The following is a 21,256-nucleotide window of genomic DNA, read 5'->3' on the forward strand; positions in this document are numbered from 1 at the left end:
CTTTACAGAATGAAAATAAAAGTAAAATTAAATCACCTTTTTAACTTAAAAGTGCTATTTCCCGGGGCTTCCCTGGTGGCGCAGTGGTTGAGAGTCCGCCTGCCGATGCAGGGGACACGGGTTCGTGCCCCGGTCCGGGAGGATCCCACATGCCGCGGAGCGGCTGGGCCCGTGAGCCATGGCCGCTGAGCCTGCGCGTCCGGAGCCTGTGCTCCGCAACGGGAGGGGCCACAACAGTGAGAGGCCCGCGTACCGAAGGAAAAAAAAAAGTGCTATTTCCCAAGCAGACATTTTTTTTTTCAAAGCATGTGACCCATGAGTGAGAAGATAATAAAAAGGACCATTGGTAGAATACCGAGGCTCTCGGTGGACTAGATAATCTTTAAAGTCCTTTTTGGCTCTCATGCCCGTGGGATTCCTGAACATTTCTCTAAGGCAATCAACTCTAACAATTTATTTCGCATTGAATTTTACTCTGTGGCCTCAAGGGGACAATGTCCTGCTCTAAAATTTCAGGGAAAAAACACAGAATCCCCAAATGAGGATTCTTCAGAGTAAAGCAGGGAATTTAAAATGCTGGAAAGGCCAGAAGACAGAAATGAAAATAAGTGTTTAAAAAGCAACGACAACAAAAGGTCAAATGACCTGGAATAGAAATGGCAATGGCCCTGGGAAAAATAACAGGCGCTTCTGTTCATCTGTAGGTAAATTCAGAGTTACTGTGTATTCCCAGGCTGCCATTACCCATCAATTTTAGGGATCACTGTAGGCCCAAGGTTCATGTGTGGTCAGGGTTTGGAAAATCAACAACAAGTTTTCTATTTTCAGAAACACTCCTTTTGTTGGATATTCAGGGCAGGCATAAAAGTGTTCTCAATCAAGTAACACTAGGATGCAAACCACAGACCCTGGGAGCAGGGGAGGTGGAGAATGGGCAAGACTGGAGAGGCAAGTGGACCAAAGTATTACATCCTCCCAAGATCACAGGTGCTGGTGGAGAGAGGATCAGTAATAACAATGCCTGCAGAGGGACTTCCCTGGTGGTCCAGTGGTTAAGAGTCCGCCTTCCAATGCAGGGGACGTGGGTTCGACCCCTGGTCGGGTAACTAGGATCCCTCATGCTGCAGGGCAACTAAGCCCACGCGCTGCAACTAGAGAGCTCACGTGCCGCAACTAGAGAGCTCACGTGCCGCAACTAGAGAGAAGCCCGTGCACTGCAAGCACAACTAAGACCCGACACAGCCAAATAAAAAATAATAATAATGCCTTCAGAAAGCACTTTGCAAACAAAGTGCTATATAAACGGGTTAGTTCAGTTGAGTCTTAGGATGAACCTGTACTTTAGAGATTCTTACCCTCATCCCCATTTTACCACCCTGTGGAAATAAACAACCACCAAATGGGAACAAGAAAGGCTATTTATGTAGAGCTTGCTGTAGCAAGACAGCCAGCCAACATCACCTGCATTTGGAGGAGACTCGAAGGCAAGCAGAGAAGTGGAGAGGAGCTTCATAATGGAAAAGGGGTAGGTTTCACCCGTGCCCTGATTGGAGGCTGTTGGCCTGGGGAAACTGCAGGTGGGCCACCTAGAATGGGACAGCCTATGTGATTGGTTAGGGGTACATATTTGGCTTTTTCTGGTTGGTCCTAAGTTGGAAACAGAGACAGAAATTAGGGAAGCTGTCAGCTATTCATCAGGCCTGGCCATTCGAGGCCTATTGTTACAGGGCTATTTTTTAACTTCCTGGGTTGTCACTAGAGAGGTGGTCTGACTTCCTACAAGTCTGACTCACAGCAGGCAGGCTTCTGGGCCAGTTACTGGATATCAATGGGTTGGTTTTCTGGACTGGTTGCTGCAGGTTGTGGGTCACAGTTCTACTTTTAGATATGTTCTGGCCATTGTCGATTTGTGTATTTAGTCTTTCAACCCTTAGGCGTGAGTCTGTACCAGAGAACATTGGCCCAAATAGTTACCAACATCAACTCTCAGGGCCCTGGAAAGGGGCTGGGGGTACCTTCCACACAGCATCCAATGCATCAAGACGCCTAATGGAAACGATCTCTTCCTCCTGTGAAATGTCCATACAGCCTATTAAGGCAACAACCATCTCTTTCAAAAAGTAAGATCATTATGTTGCTTTTCCTACTTACTTATTTGCTTCCAGACAATGAGTAACAAGTCATAGAAAATGATTCAATCAACAAATCACTGGTAGAGCTAAGTTTTCAAAATCCAGGAAAAAGTTCTCCAAGGGGCCTTTGGTAAAGTACCCTTGCAAACACTTCTTTCTATAAAATCTGAACCTCTTCCCCTCTATCAACTGACCCCAAAGAGCCTGGCAGAGCCGGCGCCTGAGTGGGGTGAAACACGGATCCGACCAGAGCAGCACAGATCGTGTCCTCAAGGTCACAGCTGGGGCCACAGCGCCCCTTCTGTCTGCTTGTGAAGGGGAGCAGAAATAACCCCCCCCCAAATAAGCCACTTTGGCATATTGGCTTTTTTTAATGAAGCTACTTAAGAAACAGCAAGGTCCAAGAAGGATGCTCTGACCATCCTTTGTCCCCCGAAAGCAGGAAATAAATCTCCCACGTAAAAGGCACCTTCCCTGTACCAGGAGGTAGACAGACATCCGTATCACCAAAGATACGGAATTCGGCGGGGGGAGAAGCCTGTATAAACCAACCTTGTTATTCCTTCACTAATTTGCTACCCCAAGCCCAAAAGCCTTTGTCGTGTCAATTACTCACAAATTTATTGCTTTGCTTCTCTGTCTAAAAAGCATAAAAGTTGCCTGTTTTGGTCACCTCCCTGAGTCTCCTATCTTTGGGGCTCCCACATGTATGAAAGGAAATTTGTTCTTCTGTTCATGTGTTTTATGTCATTTTAATTATTAGACCAGCCAAGGAACCTAGAAAGGAAAGGTTTTCCTCCCCTACACCTGATGGATTACTCGCTAGGAGCTCAGATATCAGTGCAACATTCATGATTAGAATTTGAGTGGATAGAAAATAATCTGTGTTCCAAGAGCTAACTGTCAACTGTCCGTGAATCCTATTGTTTCGGACTCTCAGCATTAGACGCTAAATGGCTATTGAATAAAGGGATACATCACTGAATAATTTCAAGAGGAAATAAAAAACCTCATTCTGTTCTCTCTGTTAATAGACAGCTGATGGAGGGCGGGACTCCCACGTGGTTACAGGATTCTGAGATCACATAAAAGCTGACTTAGGCCAACTGTCCTGTGTCTTAATAGGTTCTTTGGCCAGGGATGCACCCAAGAAAACACCTGCCCTCCCCCATTCTCATGTCTCCATCTGGTACCACCCATCCAAGCCCAAAGACCCCAGCTCACATGCCAAACCTGCAGTAACACCTTCCCTGGTCGGATGGCCCTGGCATGACTCACCCGCCATTTGTCTCCATGGGGCTTTGTACAAATGTTAACAAACACCTACACTGTGGCATCAGAGCTATTTTTTATACAATGTTAACCTCTCTCATTATATTTAAGTCTCTTTAAAGCCACAGGTCTGTGGCTTACGTGTCTCTGTTTCCTCAGTGGGCAGTGAAGAAAAATCCACCGCACCCAGATGAGTCTATATGCGAGCACCTCATTCTGTGATGCTAGACACAGGCTCAGAACCTGTGGACCCTGCCAGCTCTGCTGCTTGCTCCCTTTGGTCACATGCAGTCACCTTTCTCTCTCTGTTTCTTCTGTGACAACAAACAAGTACAGTTTTTGTCCAGTCTCCTTGATGATCATGTATTAATTTTTAATAAGACTGGCATCGATATGGCAGCAGAAGGAAAACAGGATCACAAGCACAGCGAGAGTGTGGGGTGTGGACTCTACATCCTCAGCCTCTCAGCCCTCAAAGGGTGAGGAGTTTCTGTGTTTCATCGGCAGTTTTTATCACGGAGGGTCTCTGCCATGGGTGGATAAGAATATTCCACTCATTAGGAAAAGGGTCCCCTGGTGGGAGGAAGCAGCATTTCTCTCATCAGTCTTGGCCTTGGCCTGGCTAAGGGAACCCCTTTGCTCTGACCTTAAACCCTCAGAGCAACTTTCTAATTGTCATTTGTCTCCCTAAGTAAACATTCCCTCAGGGAAAAGTGACGCTGATCAAAGCCCTGAATATTTTTGTTTGCAAGATGTGCACAGCTTTCATTATAAATGAACAAATGGCATTCTGCTTTACACACCAAAGGAAACATACATTACGTAGAAAGCAAAGCATCTGATCTTTCTGACAGGTTTGCCCTTAGGTCATGTCTTCTGAAGGTGCCCGCCTCCCCTCAGCCAGCCTCTGTCTGTCTCAGCCCCTCTGTCTGTTCTTTTCTATGTGAGGTCCCAGCACAGTACCATCAAAAAGTCTCTCAACCCCATACTGGCAAGTTCTGGCAGGAAAAAAGGAAAAGACTTGCTTACATGTCATATTTTCTGTAATATTTAATGTGAACGATTTCAACTCACTTAGCTTTCCCACTAAGCTGGACATAACTGCAATTCCCAGACCTGCAAAGTTTTTAGCAAACAGAACAAATTATCCAAGGATAACATGTGGCATCAGATACTCACATTCTCTGATCGGAGCCTCTTTGCGGGACACCCACCGTCCCTGGGGTGAAGCATGTAGTATAGTCGGACTTTACTGGCATGTTTTCGACTCTGGGAAGAAAAAGCAGAAGCAGATACTGTGAAAGAGAAGGCATTCTGAATCCTTGGACACATAGCCAGTGACTGCAAATGCCCAAAAGGACTTTGCTTAGAAAACACTTGAAACAACAAGGTTCTCACTGCAGAGCACAGAGAACTACATTCAATATCCTATGGTAAACCATAATGGAAAAGAATATTTTAAAAAGAAGGTATATATATGTGTAACTGAATCACTTTTCTACACAGCAGAAATTAACACTTTATAAATCAACTACACTTCAATTAAAAAATATTAAAACTGAAAAAAAAGAAAACACTTGAGCAGGTTCCTATGGGTCCCATGGGGTGAAGGTTCAGATAGGTTAAGTGACTTGCCCAAGGTCATCAAGCCAATATAATTTCAGGATTAGAAAACAGAGTTAGTGAAGAAAGGCGAAACCATTGGGATCTTTTTTTTTTTTTCCTTTTTTGCGGTACGCGGGCCTCTCACTGTTGCGGCCTCTCCCGTTGCGGAGCACAGGCTCCGGACGCGCAGGCTCAGCGGCCATGGCTCACGGGCCCAGCCGCTCCGCGGCATGTGGGATCTTCTCGGACCGGGGCACGAACCCGCATCCCCTGCATCGGCAGGCGGACTCTCAACCACTGCGCCACCAGGGAAGCCCACCATTGGGATCTTTTAGCCTGGAGTGAATGTTTAATTGTCTTCAAAGGTAAGACCAGGTCAGCAGAGGGAATAATACAAGGATCAACTGTGATGAAGAGCTAGGTCCCCAGCCCCCCTCTCACTGCAGCTGCCCTGCCCTAAGGAGCCAGGGACAACGCCGCCCTGGGATGGCGACATGCACACGGCACCTCCAACCAAAGCCTGATCAGAGCCAAGCTCCCCGCAAGCAGGCAGATGCAACTGAACAAATGAAGCCCCACCTCCTGCAGGCCAGCAGGACTATGAATTCCATCTGTCCTGACTGCTCTGTGTCCAGTGTGGAGAAACCGACCCCTTCTTTATTTACTTATTTATTTTTTGCCTTTTCTGGGTTATTTCTTTTTCTTATTTATTTATTTTTATTGGGGTATAGTTGCTTTACAATGTTGTGTTAGTTTCTGTTGTACAACGAAGTGAATCAGCTATATGTATCCCTATATCCCCTCCCTCTTGGACCTCCTTCCCACCCCCCCATCCCACCCCTCTAGGTCACCACAGAGCACCGAGCTGAGCTCCCTGTGCTATACAGCAGGTTCCTGCTAGCTGTTTTACACATGGTAGTATATATATGTCAATCCCAATCTCCCAGTTCATCCCACCCCCATGTCCACATCACCCCCATGTCCACACGTCCGTTCTGTACGTCTGCGTCTCTATTCCTGCCCTTCTTATTTCCATCTTTCCTCCTTCGCTGAAGTGAGAGCCCATCCAAACTCCCCTCACCTCTAAACAACACTGCAGTTCTAACTTCTAAGTTGCTACCTGAGGCAGGATGGTGGGCTGAAAACACCAATAAAAGAGTCAGAAGTTCAGAACCCCAGTTCCAGCCCTACCACTTTCTAGCTGCATGATATTGAACAAGTCGTGATATTGAACAAGTCGTGATATCGAACAAGTCGTGATATCGAACAAGTCACTTACTCTAATTTGTAGCCAAAACGGGTGTCACTTTCTCCATGTACAAAATGAACACAATGATATTTATTAGGGTTTCCATGAGAATCAAATGGGACATTGTATAGGAAACACTGTAATCCACATAACGCTAAACATCGCTCACTGCAGACTGCATCAGTCCTAACTTCGAGTTCTATGTGATCTCCATAATATGAATTCTCCTTGAATCCTTTGCTACCGGATTCCAAGTCCCCCATCCCCTTCCTTTACTCAGAGATTTTTTCCCTCCTTTTCCAGTCCTTGGTTCCACTTGTCATTCTTTACAATTGGGTTCTAGCCAATCTCCTGAATAATGGTTTGCCTTCATGGATTAGCCACAAAGGCAAAGTGATTTTCAGAGAATACACAGCAAATTGCATCTTGTTTACAGGACGTAGTGTAAATCCTTTCTGTCTGGTTCTCCTCATTTATCACTTTTTTAATTCCTTCATTTTTCCTGGAGCCCGAAGACTGTGCTTCCAAACAGTCCCTGGACCCTTCTAAGGTCTTTAAATGGGTTTTAAAGTGCTATCGGAACATGAAAAATACTAGAGACGTAAAAAAGTACTGAAGTGCAATTTTAAAATATATTTATAGTCCTTTCCAGGTTGTATCTTAAGTTTTGTTTGTTTGTTTGTTTGTTTTGCTGTACGCAGGCCTCTCACTGTTGTGGCCTCTCCGGTTGCAGAGCACAGGCTCCGGACGTGCAGGCTCAACGGCCATGGCCCATGGGCCCAACCGCTCCGCGGCATGTGGGATCTTCCCGGACCGGGGCACAAACCCGTGTCCCCTGCATCGGCAGGTGGACTCTCAACCACTGCGCCACCAGGGAAGCACTACCTTAAGTTTTAATCAAGGTTATCTGGAGTCTTGTTTGCCTGGAAGATTGGTAGGACAGAGAAATGGAACCCTATATGAACCCGTGTCAGGCGATTTCAACATCATTGTTTAGTTTCTGCATATTTTTGAGAATGATGCCATGCAAACTAGCACTTCTCCTTTTGCAGATAAATATGTTGATTCCTAAAATGTGTACACCTTTCCTACAGGATTGTGGGGTTTTTGGAGGTAAGGGGTAGTGGGAATATTAGGAATACTGCTATAGTCAAAAAAATAATAAAATTAAAAGAAGATGTCGGGCTTCCCTGGTGGCGCAGTGGTTGAGAGTCCGCCTGCCGTTGCAGGGGACACGGGTTCGTGCCCCGGTCCGGGAAGATCCCACATGCCACGGAGCGGCTGGGCCCTTGAGCCATGGCCGCTGAGCCTGCGCGTCCGGAGCCTGTGCTCCGCAACGGGAGAGGCCACAACAGTGAGAGGCCTGCATACGGCAAAAAAAAAACCCCAAAAAACAAAAAAAAAAAAAAAAAAGAAGAAGATGTCAAAATCTCCAGGACGGTGAACGTGGCCACAGAGCCTGGCTGGTGAAGCGCACACACAGAAGGTAGTTGGTGCAAAGACAAAGTGATAACAGCGTGCGCTCAAATGGGGCTGAAGTAGGTTTTCAATTTTGCATTTGCTACCATAGAAGAACTTCTTATCACAGTCCTTGCAGCATCGATCTACCCAGGGAACAAAATCATGGCAAGATTGGAAATCTCACAATGCAGCCCGTTTTGTGCTTGGGCTTTTTTTTCCTCTTTCCTAAAATAAACCATTTCTTTCAAAAAGACTATTTCCAGCAAAGACAGAGTTCACTAGGCTATTTACTTGCAGTTTGACAAAACTAGTAAAAACCCATTAGCTGGAAGAAAAAAACAAAAGGGAGTAAAAGGGCAGCTCGGGTATGAAGTCATTAGTGATGAGCGATGCTGGGTTCGACGAGCCTTCTTCGTGATTTTGTTCATCGAAGGCTAGTTTTTCTCCTTCAGCTTCCCAGCCTCCAGGTTTGATGGAAGGACTGCCTTGCCCCAGTGTCTGGGTGAAAAGAAACAGAGTCTTGGCAAACACAATCTGATTGTAGATTGATGGGGGAGGCGTGCTGGCTCACCATTTAGCCGCATCCGTTCTGCCTGGTTCTCTTTTCCCCCTGCTGCTTTTTCCAGGCTGGAGACACGGCCTCCCCACCCTGACTTCAGGCAGGAAGTAACAACCCCAATGACAGTCCACTCCCCAGTGAGAGGAGCACGGAGTCCCAGTGAGTCTGATTCAAACCCAAAGCCACAAATCATGTTGGTTGTCAAAGGGAAAGAGGTTCCCAGCAGAATGTTCCAGGTGCTCTCAGCTCGCCCTGCCTCAGCCCTGGAGCTCTCCAGCAGCCCTCCCCTTTCTTCCTGGTACACTCATCCCTTTGTCCTGACAGGACACCGAGTCACCTACTGCATCTTCCTCCAAATGACTTCTCTTAACTACCCTCCTCTCAGCTTCCCTTAACCATCTGAAATTGCTTGGAATTTGGCACCGAAATTCCATTCCATTTATTCTAAAAACAAAACCTTCCCCATAAAAAGTTACAGTTAAATTTGAGCAAAGACGTTCATTGCAGCATTATCGAAATAGGAACAAAAAATAAATAAATAAATTGGGAGACAGCTACATTTTTGACAACAGGGGATGGGTTCAAGCCGCCGTCAATGCCCTTATGTTCAATTGGAAATGGAAAAAAATGCTTTCTATGTAATGAATGTTGGATGGAAAATGCTAAACTCAGAATGGCTTGTATATATGTCCATGCCTCTCTCTCGCTTTGTCACAGCTTACCCTTCCCCCGATGACAAATAAAAATTCATAAGTATACCAAGAAGAAGTGGCAAGGGAAAAGGAAAAAAAGCATGATTTATTAGGGTAGAAGGAGGCGGGATGGTTTTCCTTCTTAATTTTTATAACAGATTCATCTTTAACATAAAAATAATAATAACTTCACAACGCTCAAGCCTTTGTAATTCCTCATTAAGTCTACTTTATATGCAAAATAATTGTAATTAGTAAAAAGCATCACTGATCTGGAATGCGTTTAACATATACTGATATAACTGACCACATTTCCATCTACCCTTATCAACATTCAAAATGCATATTTTTTTCATTGCAATAATTGTTATTTAGAGGAGCCTACTTAACCCAAGGGTAGCACGTGCTACTTCAAAACCGAAAACTTGATTTTGGTACGTACAAATTCAATGGTAAATATGTGTACTTTTCACAGTGTGGTCACTTTAGCTTTCTGTGTGTGTGAATGGAGATTACAGCAGCGGTCCCCAGCCTTTTTGGCACCAGTGACCGGTTTCGTGGAAGACGATTTTTCCACGGACTGGGGTCGGGGAGGGGGTGGGAAAAATGGGACTGTTCCGGCGGTAATGCGAGCCATGCGGAGCGGCAGAAGTAGCTTCGCTGGCTTGCCCACCGCTCACCTCCTGCTGTGCGGCCCTGTCCCTAGCGGGCTGTGGACCGCTGGATTATGGGATGGTAAGTGCTGTCCAGACAACCAAACTGAGAAGCCCTGGAAGAAAGCTACTTCTGAAACTGACTTATGTCATCCAAATAAACACGAACAATAGCAAGCCCCTAGGACTTTTTCAAAGATGCATTAAGATCTAAAATTTACACTGCTTTTAAGAGCTTAAAAAGCCAACTGAAAGGAGCTTAAAAGAAAAATATATATACCTTATATGTTAAATGTATACCTTACAGAGTTCCAAGAGGGAAAAGGACCATTCCTTTCAGGGGAAAAAAACATGAAAAAGGAATTACAATCTCTTTCAGTTGCACTCAGCATCAAACCCAGGTTCTTTCTTGCATTAATATTCGCATTTTAAGCAAAAGTCATTACTTTCATTCAAACCACATCAACTTTAAGTTTCCCAGATAGGCCGGAAATGACCAACTCTTCCATTTTAATTAAAGCCTTTGCCCCCATTGCTGGGCATTGTGCGTGGGCAGACCTATCTGCAGATTAGTTTCCTTGGCTGAAACAGTCTCTTGGCACTGTAAGAAACAGTCTGAAGTGGAAATTCAGGCCAGCCTTCTCTTTGCAGGGATAAAGATCGAGGCCAGCCTCTATTTCACATCTATTGCTGTGAAAGGAGAGGGCGAAACACATAGAAATAGAATGGCTCTCTGCTTCACCTAAATAACCATCTTCCATTATCACACATTCCTTAAAAAACTCGCAACTCACATTTGCTTCCAACAAGGCTACTGATTTCTGGTCTCATAAAATGTGGCGGTAACAAAGCAACTTTGTATTTGCATAATGTTCCTAGCAGCCTTCAAAGTCCTTTCACATTTATCCTCTCATTTTATCCTCCAATCACAGCTATGAGGCTGGCAGGAGATGCGTTATTTCAAATAAGCGTTAAGATCCATTGCTGATTTCCTAGTTAAATCTTCACCATCTTATTTCATCATAGGTATCTAATTATACCTCTTCCAGAAACCAGCTAACATAAGCCAAGAACTACAAGAAAAAAAGAAAACCTGGAACAGACTGATCATTACAGAAGAGTGATTCTCACATGCCACCAATTGTTGAGGTATTTACACTCGTTCTAGGGTAAAGAGCAGCTGATTAGAGCAGAGACAAAACATACCAAAGGTTTAACTCCCCAGCTGCCCAAGAATGTCTGCGCGATGTGAGATGGGGGTTCCATCTCTCAGGAAGGAGGAGAGGTTGCCCTGGCAGATCCCCACTTAACATTCTGAAGTTGAGGTCCCAGGGCTGAGCCCCAGAAAAACTGGGGGGCAACTTCACTAGAAAGTCAAGGTTAAATGCAGATGAACCAAGAGAAACCATGAGTCTCGGAGATTCCCTCTGATGAGTAGGGCTCTTTCCCAGATTGGTGCACCCGGATTGGCTGGATACAGAAACCTATAGTGGAAGATGGACCAACTGGAAATCTAGGAAGAGAAGACTGACCCCCTAAAGAAAGGCTTTACCGACACAGAGAAGGAAGAAATAAAACTCCTCTGCCCAAGGCCCCAAGGCAAGATGTCCTACTCAGGCTGCTGGGCTACTGAAATGGTCTGTCATCCAGTCCTACAGCTGAAATTGGATCAGAAGATCCTAAGAAGTTTGGGGTGGACTCTGAAAGGATCCAAGGCTGGTCCACACACACTGGGGACGTGCGGCAGGCCTTAAACTGATGAGTGGCGTACAGAAAAAAATTCCATGACACAAAAGAAGACATTGAAAAAATTCTCAAGGAAGAGACATCAAGGAATTTTATCTTTGCAAAATATTTACCACAATAAATAGAAGTTTTAAGTGGCATGTTGTATTGGGCCATTTAATTTCAGAAAATATGGACTGAGGATTAAAGCTCAAAGATGAGATAAGACAACTGATTAAGATCTGAGTTAATAAAGCTATTAAAAATATCACAGCTTAATGTGGAAGACCTTTCACAGCAGGGCAAGAGCAGAATCAATACTGCAGGTCAGTGTGAAGTCCAGATAGAGTCACTTCCTAGACTGCAGAAGAATTAGGATAAAGAAGTAGGAAAAAAATGATATTGGAGATCTGACATACGAAAGACCAGGACAAATATAGCGCAGCTTTAGCAGTAGAAAAAATAGACAAAACAATTGGAATAGGAAGACTCCCAAAATAGACCCAATAGTTTGGGACCAAAAAGAAAACTAGGAAAATATATCTAACTTTGTGATTGGAAAGTCTTCTAAACAACAAAGCAAAAGAAGCAGTACTGATAGATATAGCTAAATATATACATATACATATATATATATATATATGTATGTTTGTAATCTGAAATACATAAATGTAAGAGGCAAACCACACAGTAGGAAAATACCTGCAATATGTAAAAGAAAGTGGTCTAATACCTTTAAGATAAAGAGTGTTCTAACAGATTTATGAGAAACAATAATATTAAAATAAGCAAAAGATATAAATAGGAATTGTAGAAATGAAAATAGCTAAAAGATACATAAAGAGAAGTTCATCCAAATTCTACCTCATATTTCTTACTTTAAAATACATACGTATTTTCACCCATTAAATTGGCAAAGGTTTATAAAATATACATATCCATATCAGTGAAGATACAGGAAAACTAAGACTCTTGTACACAGCTAATGGGCATGTGAACTGATACAATCTTCCTGGAGGAAAATTTTGCAATATATATTCAAAAAGCAAAAACTTGTTTGATCCAAAATGCGACTCCTACAAGTTCATTTTAAGGAAGCAATCGGAGACATGTACTGTCATTTATTTATAACAGTGAAAATGAGAAAATAATTTAAATCTCCTGAATGAGAGGGATAAATGTTATGACATATGTATGATAGATCACCCAAACTGCCACTAACAAGCATATTAATAATATTTAATGACATGAAAAATATCTATGCAATAACACTAAGAAAAGAAGTCTGTTTCAAACCAGAAAATAAAAGATGCCAAATTTTTTAAACAGAAATATCTATGTGTACTATACACGTTTGTGTGCATAGACATGGCCAAAGTCTAGGAAGCAACACACCAAAAGATTAATATTCTTTACCATGGATCACAGGTGACTTCAATGTATGCTTATTTTTGAATTTTCCAAATTCCTTAAGGACCTAGTCATTCCAGTAATTAGTGGGGAAAAAAAAATCACAATTTTTAAAGCAATTATACCCCAATTAAGATGTTAAAAAAAATCACAATTTTAAAGGTTCATTCCAGTTTTGATGATTTACCATATCCTGTTTTACCTTAAGATGAGGACAGTGACATCACAACTTCTAACTCCTCAGGGAACACGGATTTTACACCTATTTTGTTCACTTGCATCCCCATCATTTAGCATCATGCCTGACACACAGTCAGTGTTCAAGAAAGGTTTGTTGATTGAGGGACTGATCACATGCATGAAAGAAAGAAGTGATCCAGAACCAGAGCCCAAGACTCCTGATTGTGTGGAAGTGTGGGTATATCATGGCTATAGGTTCTCTTCCACTCTGAAAATGAAATCAAACCCACCTCCCAGTTTTTACCATCCCTGAACCCCACGGGCAGGGCAGGTCCAAGAGGTGGAGGGAGCGTGAAGACCGGAGAGAGTTCTGGCAACAGCTCCTGCAGGCATTTTGCAGACTGTACACATTAGAGGAAAACTCCCAAGGGGACCTGAGGACAGCTGAGCTTGAAGAAAAACTCCCAGGAAACCGAGGGATTGCTGCAGCTGGTACAGAAGTCCAGATCCAGAGCGAGCCCTCTTGCTGCAGCCATCATGACACATGCAGATCCAGGTGGTTGAGCAAGAGGAGGTTCGGGACTGGCAGAGCCAACTCCTCCACTGTTTCCAAGAATCCCAATCCACCAGACACTGGTTTAGTAAATCTCATTTAACCTGTGGTCAGACACAGGCTGTGGCCTAGGGCGATAGGTCACTTAGCTTTTAATCATAGGATCCCGGGCATTTGTGCTGCTATGGACTGAATTGTATTACCCACCCCCCAAATTCATATGTGGAAGCCCTCACCAACCACCCTCTCCCACGCCCCAGCATTATTGTATTTTGAGATAGGTAATTAACGTTGAAAGGGGTCAGAAGGGTGGGGCCCTAATCCAGTAGAACTGGCGTCCTTCTAAGATGAGGACATGTGCACAGAGGAAAGGCCATGTGAGGACACAGCAAGGAGCTGGCAGTTCTGCAAGCCAGGAAGAGAAACTTCACCAGAAACCATGCCAGCACCTTGATCTTAGCCTTCCAGCTCCAGAACCGTGAGAAAGTAAATGCCTATTGTGTAAGCCCCCACGCGATGCTATTTTGTCTCACAGCCCGAGCTGACTAAGACATGTGCCATCTATCCACACCAGGTGCTCTTTGGGGGTCTTTCTTCTTGTTTACAGGAATCAGTCCCTTTCCCAAAAGCAAACAGGATAGCCTTAAAGTTTCTAGAATTAGGTCATTTTATTATGTTTCTGAAATATTTTTAAAAGAGCATTTGAAACGAGAAATGCTTATCTTAAACAAGTTTTGAGAAAAATGAATTTTTGGTGGAGAAAACCATATAGGGTCGGCTGGGCAGCATTCACGATTGTGTAAACATGTTCATACTAAATCCGTTACTTCCGCTGCCTACACAAGTGCCTACATGGGTGCATTACAATTTTAAATCGAAGTCTTGCAACTCAAAAAATTACATTACCATCAAAGTACAGAGGAACAATTTTTCTGTTGTGTGAGGGCAGAGCTAAATATTTCTCTAAGATGTCTGCACATTTTAAGCAGAATCACAGGAGAAATAAGAGAACACTGGAGGATATATAATGCGGTATACCTCACCTAGGCCTCACTTTTGCTGTTTGGGCAAATAAAACAAAAATAATTTCTTTTTCCTCCAGAAGCTCCTGTAAAGAAGTTAAAGTTAGAGATGAGAGAAAAAATAAAGCCAGTGAGATAAGTGATTAAAGTCAGAGAAGAATGGGTGATTTGAAGCAACAAAGCTACCAAAGCCTTCTGCAGTGTGAAAGCTTAAACACAAGCCAATCCTGCACGGTCATTTCCCAAGGCCTCTTGGTTTCTCTTATAAAATTCATGCCTGGAATAAGAAAAAGGTTAGCACTTTATAAAAACGTGGCTTTAGGAGGTCTTCCAAAATTAACCCAACCACTGCCAAGGGCAAACTCTTGTCTCCATCTCTCTGTTTGGAGTGAGGTTTAGGTGGTGGAGAAACCAAGACAAAACCGAGTCCCTGGTCTTCTGAAATAGATGACAGTCACCCAGAAAACCCAACAGGCAGGGCAGCAGGAGCAGGTTTAATGCGGCCTCATTACTCTGTGTAACATTTTTACATTTGATTTTCTTTTTACCCTATTATTTTATACTCCTTGGCATGTACCATACAATTATTCTCAAACTGAACTCTGTTGTTATGACTGAATCCTCAATTTTCGTTATTTTTATAGTCCTGATCCATTCCCACTATGTACCTTTAAAAGTTCTGCACAGGGCTTCCCTGGTGGCGCAGTGGTTGAGAGTCCGCCTGCTGATGCAGGGGACACGGGTTCGTGCCCCGGTCCGGGAGGATCCCACATGCCGCGGAGCGGCTGGGCCTGTGAGCAATTGGCCACTGAGCCTGAGCGTCCGGAGCCTGTGCTCCGCAACAGGAGAGGCCACAAAAGTGAGAGGCCCGCATACCGCAAAAGAAAAAAAAAAAAAAAAAAAAAGAAACTTTATTTGCATTAAAAAAACTTGTTTAAAAAAAAAAAAAAGTTCTGCACAGAGCGGTTCCTGTATAAAAGCATGTTAGTTACTTCAATAGTCAGGTGAGCAGAAGCTTTTTTGTTCTGTAGTCTGCTTTTGTTTTTATAGTCCCACTTGATTATTTTTGCTTAGGTTGGCTTTGCTTTTGGTGTCAAACCCCCCAAAAAATCATTGCCAAAACCAGTCTCAAGGAGTTTACTCCCTATACTTTCTTCTGGGAATTTTATGGTTTCAGATTTTATGTTTAAGTCTTTAACCCATTTTGAGTTAATTTTTGTGTGGGGAATAAGATAGTGGTCCAGTTGCATTCTTTTGCATGTGACTGTCCAGTTTTCTGAACACCATTAATTGAAGAGGCTATCCTTTCCTTTATTCTTGGTTCTTTTGTCGTAAATTACTTGATCACATATGCATGTAAAGGTTTATTTATGATCTATGTATTCCACTGATCTATATGTTTGTTTTTATGCCTATATCATACTGGTTTTTTTTGGGGGGGGGGTTAACATCTTTATTGGAGTATTATTGCTTTACAATGGTGTGTTAGTTTCTGCTTTATAACAAAGTGAATCAGCTATATGTAAACATATTACCGAAGATTTGAAATATACTTTGAAATCAGGAAGTGTGATGCCTCTAGCTTTATTCTTCTTTCACAAGATCACTTCAGTTACCTGGGGTCTTTTGTGCTTCCATACAAATTTTGAAATTGTTCTATTTCAGTGAAAAATGCATAGGAATTTTGATAGGGATTGAACTGAACCTGTAGATTGCTTTGGGTAAAATGGACATTTTAACAATATTAATGTTCCCAATCCATAAACATGGAATATCTTTCCATTTTTGTGTGTTTTCTTCAATTTTTTCACCAGTGTTTTGTCACTTTCAGTGTCCAGATCTTTTACCTCCTTGTTTAAATTTATTCCTAAGTATTTTACTCTCTTTGATGCAATTGTAATGGGGATTACCTTCTTAATTTCTCTTTCTGATAGTTCATTGTTAGTGTATAGAAACCAACTGGATTTTGTACATTGATGTGTATCCTGCAACTTTAATGAATTTGTATATCAGTTCTAACAGTATTTTTGGCGGAGTCTTTAGGGTTCTCTACATATAATATCAGACCATCTGCAAATACAGACAGTGTTACTTCTTCCTCTGTGATCTGATACATTTTATTTCTTTGTTTTGCCTAATTGCTCTGGCTAGGACTTCCAATACTGTGTTGAATAAAAGTGGTGAGAGTGGGCATCTTTATCATATTCCTGATCTTATAGAAAAAGCTTTCAGTGTTTCACCATTGAGTATAATGTTAAGATGTGGGCTTAACATATATGGTCTTTCTCATGTTGAGGTACATTCCCTCCACAACCAGTTTGTTGAAAGTTTTATTATGAATAGATGTTTAATTTCGTCAAATGCTTTTTCTGCATCTACTGAGATGATCAAATGACTTTAACATTCATTTTGTTCATGTGGTGTATCACACTGATTGATTTGCAGATTTTCAACCTTCCTTATATCCCTGGAATAAATCCCACTTGATCATGGTATATCATCCGTTTAATGTATTATTGAATTTGGTTTGCTAATATTTGTTGAGGATTTTTGCATCTATGTTCACGAGGAATATTAGGCTGTGAATTTTCTTTTCCTGTAGTGTCCTTGTCTGGTTTTGGTATTAGGGTAATGCTGGCCTCGTAAAGTAAGTTTGGAAGTGTTCCCTCCTCTTCTAATTTTTGAAAGAGTTTCCAAAGGATTAGTATTAATTCTTCTTTAAATATTTGGTGGAATTCACCAGTGAAGCCATCTAGTCCTGAACTTTTCTATGCTGGGAGGTTTTCGATTACTGACTCAATTTCTGTAGTCTGCTCAGATTTTCTATTTCTTCATGGTTCAGGCTTTGTAGGTTGTACTCTTCTAGAAATTCATCCATTTCTTCTAGACTGGCCAGTTTTCTGGCATTGTTTGTTTACAGTAGTCTCTATGATCCTTTGTATTTCTGTGGTATCAGTTGTAATGTCCCCTCTTTCATTTATAATTTTGGTTTTGAGTGCTCTCTCTTTTTTTCTTGGTAAATCTGGCTAAAAATCTGTCTATTTTGTTTACTCTTTCAAAATACCAGCTCTGAGTTTCATCAATCTTTTTTTATTGTCTGTTTAGTCTCTATTTCATGTATTTCCACTCTGATTTTTGATATTACTTTCCTTCTACTAAAAGCTTCTGCACAGCAAAAACAAAACAAAACCATCAACAAAATGAAAAGGTAACCTATGGAACGGGAGAAAATATTTGCAAATCATATTGCTGATAAAGCTTAACAGCCACGATATGTAAAGAACTCATGTAACTCAATAACAAAAAAAAGAACAATTTGATTAAAAATGGGAAGAGGAACTACATAGACATTTTTCCAGAGAAGATATACAAGTGGCCAGTGGGCATGTGAAAAGGTGCTCAACATCACTAACCATCAGGAAAATGCAAATGAAAACCACACTGACGTACCACTTTGCACCATTCGGAATGGCCGTCATCAAAAAGACAAGAAATAACAAGTGTTGGCAAAGATTTGGAAAAAGGGAACCCTTGTGCACTGTTGGTGGGAAGGTAAACTGGCATAGCCCTTTGGAAAGCAGAATGGAGATTCCTCAAAAAAATTAAAGATAGATCTACCATATGATCCAGCAATTCCACTTCTGGGCGTATATCCCACGGAAATGAAAACAGGATATCAAAAAGGCATCTGCACTCTCATGTTCATTGTAGCATTATTCACAATATTCATAAATCATAAGATATGGAACAACCTAAATGTCCGTCAATGAATGAACGGCTAAAGAAGACGTGGTATTTACATACAAAGGAATATTATTCAGTCATGAGAATGAAGGAAATCCTACAATTTGAGACGCAATCATGGCCCTTGAGGACATTACACTAAGTGAGATGAACCAGACGCAGAAAGAGAAATACCGCGTGAAATCACTTATATGTGGAATCAATCAATCAGTAAAAAGCTGAACTCACAGAACCAGTAGAGAAGTAGTTGCCAGGGGCTGCAGGGTGAAGGAAATAAGGAGAGGCTGATGAAAGGGTACAAACTTTCAACTGTTAGATGAATAAGGTCTGAGGATCTAATGTAAAACATGGTGACTATAGTTGATAACACTGTACTGTATAATTAAAAATTGCTAGGAGAGCAGAACTTAATCGATCTCATAAACAATAGATAAATATGATAAATATGTGACATGATCGATGTGTTAATTAACTCCATGGAGAGACTCCTTTCACAATGTGTACATAAATGTATACATATGTCAGATCACCATGATGTACACTTTAAATATATTACAAGTGTATTTGTGAGTTATACCTTAATAAAGCTGAGCTAAATAAATAAAAGGCCAGATGATTTTACTGTAGAGCATAACTCCAATAGACCTCGCTTGGAATGCAGCGAGAGTAAATAATAATCATTTTTAATTGGACTAACAAACAAAACAGAATATCTGCCTAACGAAGAGATTCTTCCACGTTCAAGAAAATTTAACTTTTTAAAGCCAGTTTCCTCTGGCACACTTGAAATGTGATTTTATTTTCACAGATTGTGCAGTCATCCTATTTTCAAGAATACCTGTAGGTACATATAACTTTTATAATCCGAGAAAAGTAATCAACAAATTTATTAGGAACATTTTTCACTGTAAAATAATGTGCAAAGAATGGACTGTCTACTTCTTCCCATCCTAGTGTCCCCCCTCCATGTTTAGCTAGATTTTTGCACACCAAGTTAGCTGGCTGAAGTGGGGCAGGGCTGGGAAGCCTCAGCACTGCTGAAATCCTGAGGGCCCAGCCGTGCCACTAGTCGAAAAATAGGTTAATAACTTTGTTTCACTTAATGACGGGGAGACAGAAATTTTTTTCTCTTGAATCCCTAGAGTCAAGTATCTGGAAGCATATTTTATTTTTCCACAAATAGCTGTTTTGCTTAATACTGCTCTCCAGACCTTCAGGGCACACATGCACATGGCTGCCAGCTCACCACCACCTGCATTTCAGCTTATCTATTTGCCTATTCAAAGTCCCAGATTTTAATCTGTTTGCAGGTTGCTTTGAACTGACAGCATGATTAAAGAAAAATAGGGAATTCTGAAATAATCCATTCTCTCTAGCCAGGTGGTTCAGAGAGATAGACTTGTTCAGTGGAAGATGGTTGTATTCCATAAATACTCCCCAGATGCTCCGGAGTCCCTATGTCACTCCTTTCCCTCAGCTGGAGGAACCAGAGGGAGACACAACCTAAAGCAAGCAGAGGTTTGCACATCCATCTGCCACAGAGTGCAGCGTGCTGCCTCTCGGGGACAGCAGGGAGGGGCGCAGGAATCCCTAGTTTCCACCCAACCGCCCGCCCCTCTGCATACAGACCAGACCTGGAGTAGTTCTTTTCCTTCCAATCTTTCCCAAAGTTTGGTCCCTGGACCACCTGTTTCAGAATCATAGGGGTTTTTTTAAAAAAGGAAGGTTTCAGACCTCATCACAAGAATTGCTAGAGGCCAAGGGACCGGGAATTAGGTTTTTTGCAGCTCCCCAAGTGCTTAGAAGGCAAGTGGATTTTTGAAAACCCGGTTCTATTTTCCCTCCTTTCTAATCAGCTCCTCTCCCCTTCCCTTCTGTGGCTGCCAAGCCCAGATTGAAAGAGAAAGAAAACAGACTGGGAGAGCTATCTCCAGTTTCAGCTAGATTGCACTTCAGTGTGAAGCAAAATCTGGAAGAGCCGGTCTCGGCCAACCTCCCAGGGACCTGCAAAGAGCAGGCTGAGAAGTGCAGAGCTCGAAAGAGGCTGCGTGGCACAGAGATGCTGCTCTGACATCTCTCAGCTCTCAAACTCTGAGACTCCGCTTCTCACCATCTCCTCCCGGCCTCCATTTGCCTCTTCCTAAGGGCCTTCAGAGCATCCCCTGTAGGTCCTGCCACTCTCTTGCTCAAACCCAGTACTTCCAAAGAGAAGCCATTATCTTACTTCCTTGTCTAGTCCCCTTTTCAATGTCTCTGTCTTTGTCTGGAATACCAGCGTTCTTGCAGGCAACCAGGCACAAAACCAAGCAAAGCAAAAATATTGGAAAATACCAACCAAAATTGTTAAATAAGGATGCTAAATATATTTAAGGAGTTGAGAAGATATTACCAATATGAAACAAAAACATGAAATCACAAAAAAGCAGAAACACTAGGTAATAGGATTACACAGCATGACTGTATGCGGTTTATTGCTTTAACAGATGAAAATCCATCAGTGTAATACACCGCAACCATGACTGTTGAACTATGTGAATCTGTTATTTCTCTAAATGAAAAACAATCAAATATTGGAAATTTCATATGGTTCAACTTCAGTTTTCTTTGATAATCAGACAAAAACTACATCTTTTTTACAAAATGGAAATGTATGTTCACACAAAACCTGCACACAGATGTTTCTAGAAGGCTTATCCATAATTTTCAAAACTTGGAAGCAACCGAGAAGTCATTTAGTTAGGTGAATGGATAAAATAAACTGTGGCGCATACAGACAATGGAATATTACTCAGCACTAAAAATAAATGAGCTGTCCAGCCATGACAAAGTTAGAGGAAACTTAAGTGCATATTACTAAGTGAAAGAAGTCAATGGGAAAAGGCTACACACCATATGATTCCAACTATATGACATTCTGGAAAAGGTAAAACCATGGAGACCGTAAAAAGATGAGTGGTTGCCAGGGGTTACAGAGGGGGAAGGATAAACAGGCAGAGCAC

The 21,256-nt window shown here is 42.1% G+C and overlaps 1 protein-coding gene across 1 annotated transcript in view; it reads right to left on the bottom strand.

The window, feature by feature from the left end:
• Positions 1 to 21,256, bottom strand: part of ZMAT4 (zinc finger matrin-type 4) — a gene marked incomplete at both ends in the record, with an annotated part of 210,903 nt that overhangs the window by 157,938 nt on the left and 31,709 nt on the right. The window contains one exon of the mRNA XM_082680495.1: positions 4,584 to 4,673. Coding sequence (XP_082536621.1) covers positions 4,584 to 4,673 — 90 coding nt within the window. The remainder of the gene's footprint in view (positions 1 to 4,583; positions 4,674 to 21,256) is intronic.

This window comes from Grampus griseus (assembly GCF_964374135.1).
Source record: "Grampus griseus genome assembly, chromosome: 21".
In the NCBI taxonomy this organism is placed as follows: Eukaryota; Metazoa; Chordata; class Mammalia; order Artiodactyla; family Delphinidae; genus Grampus; species Grampus griseus.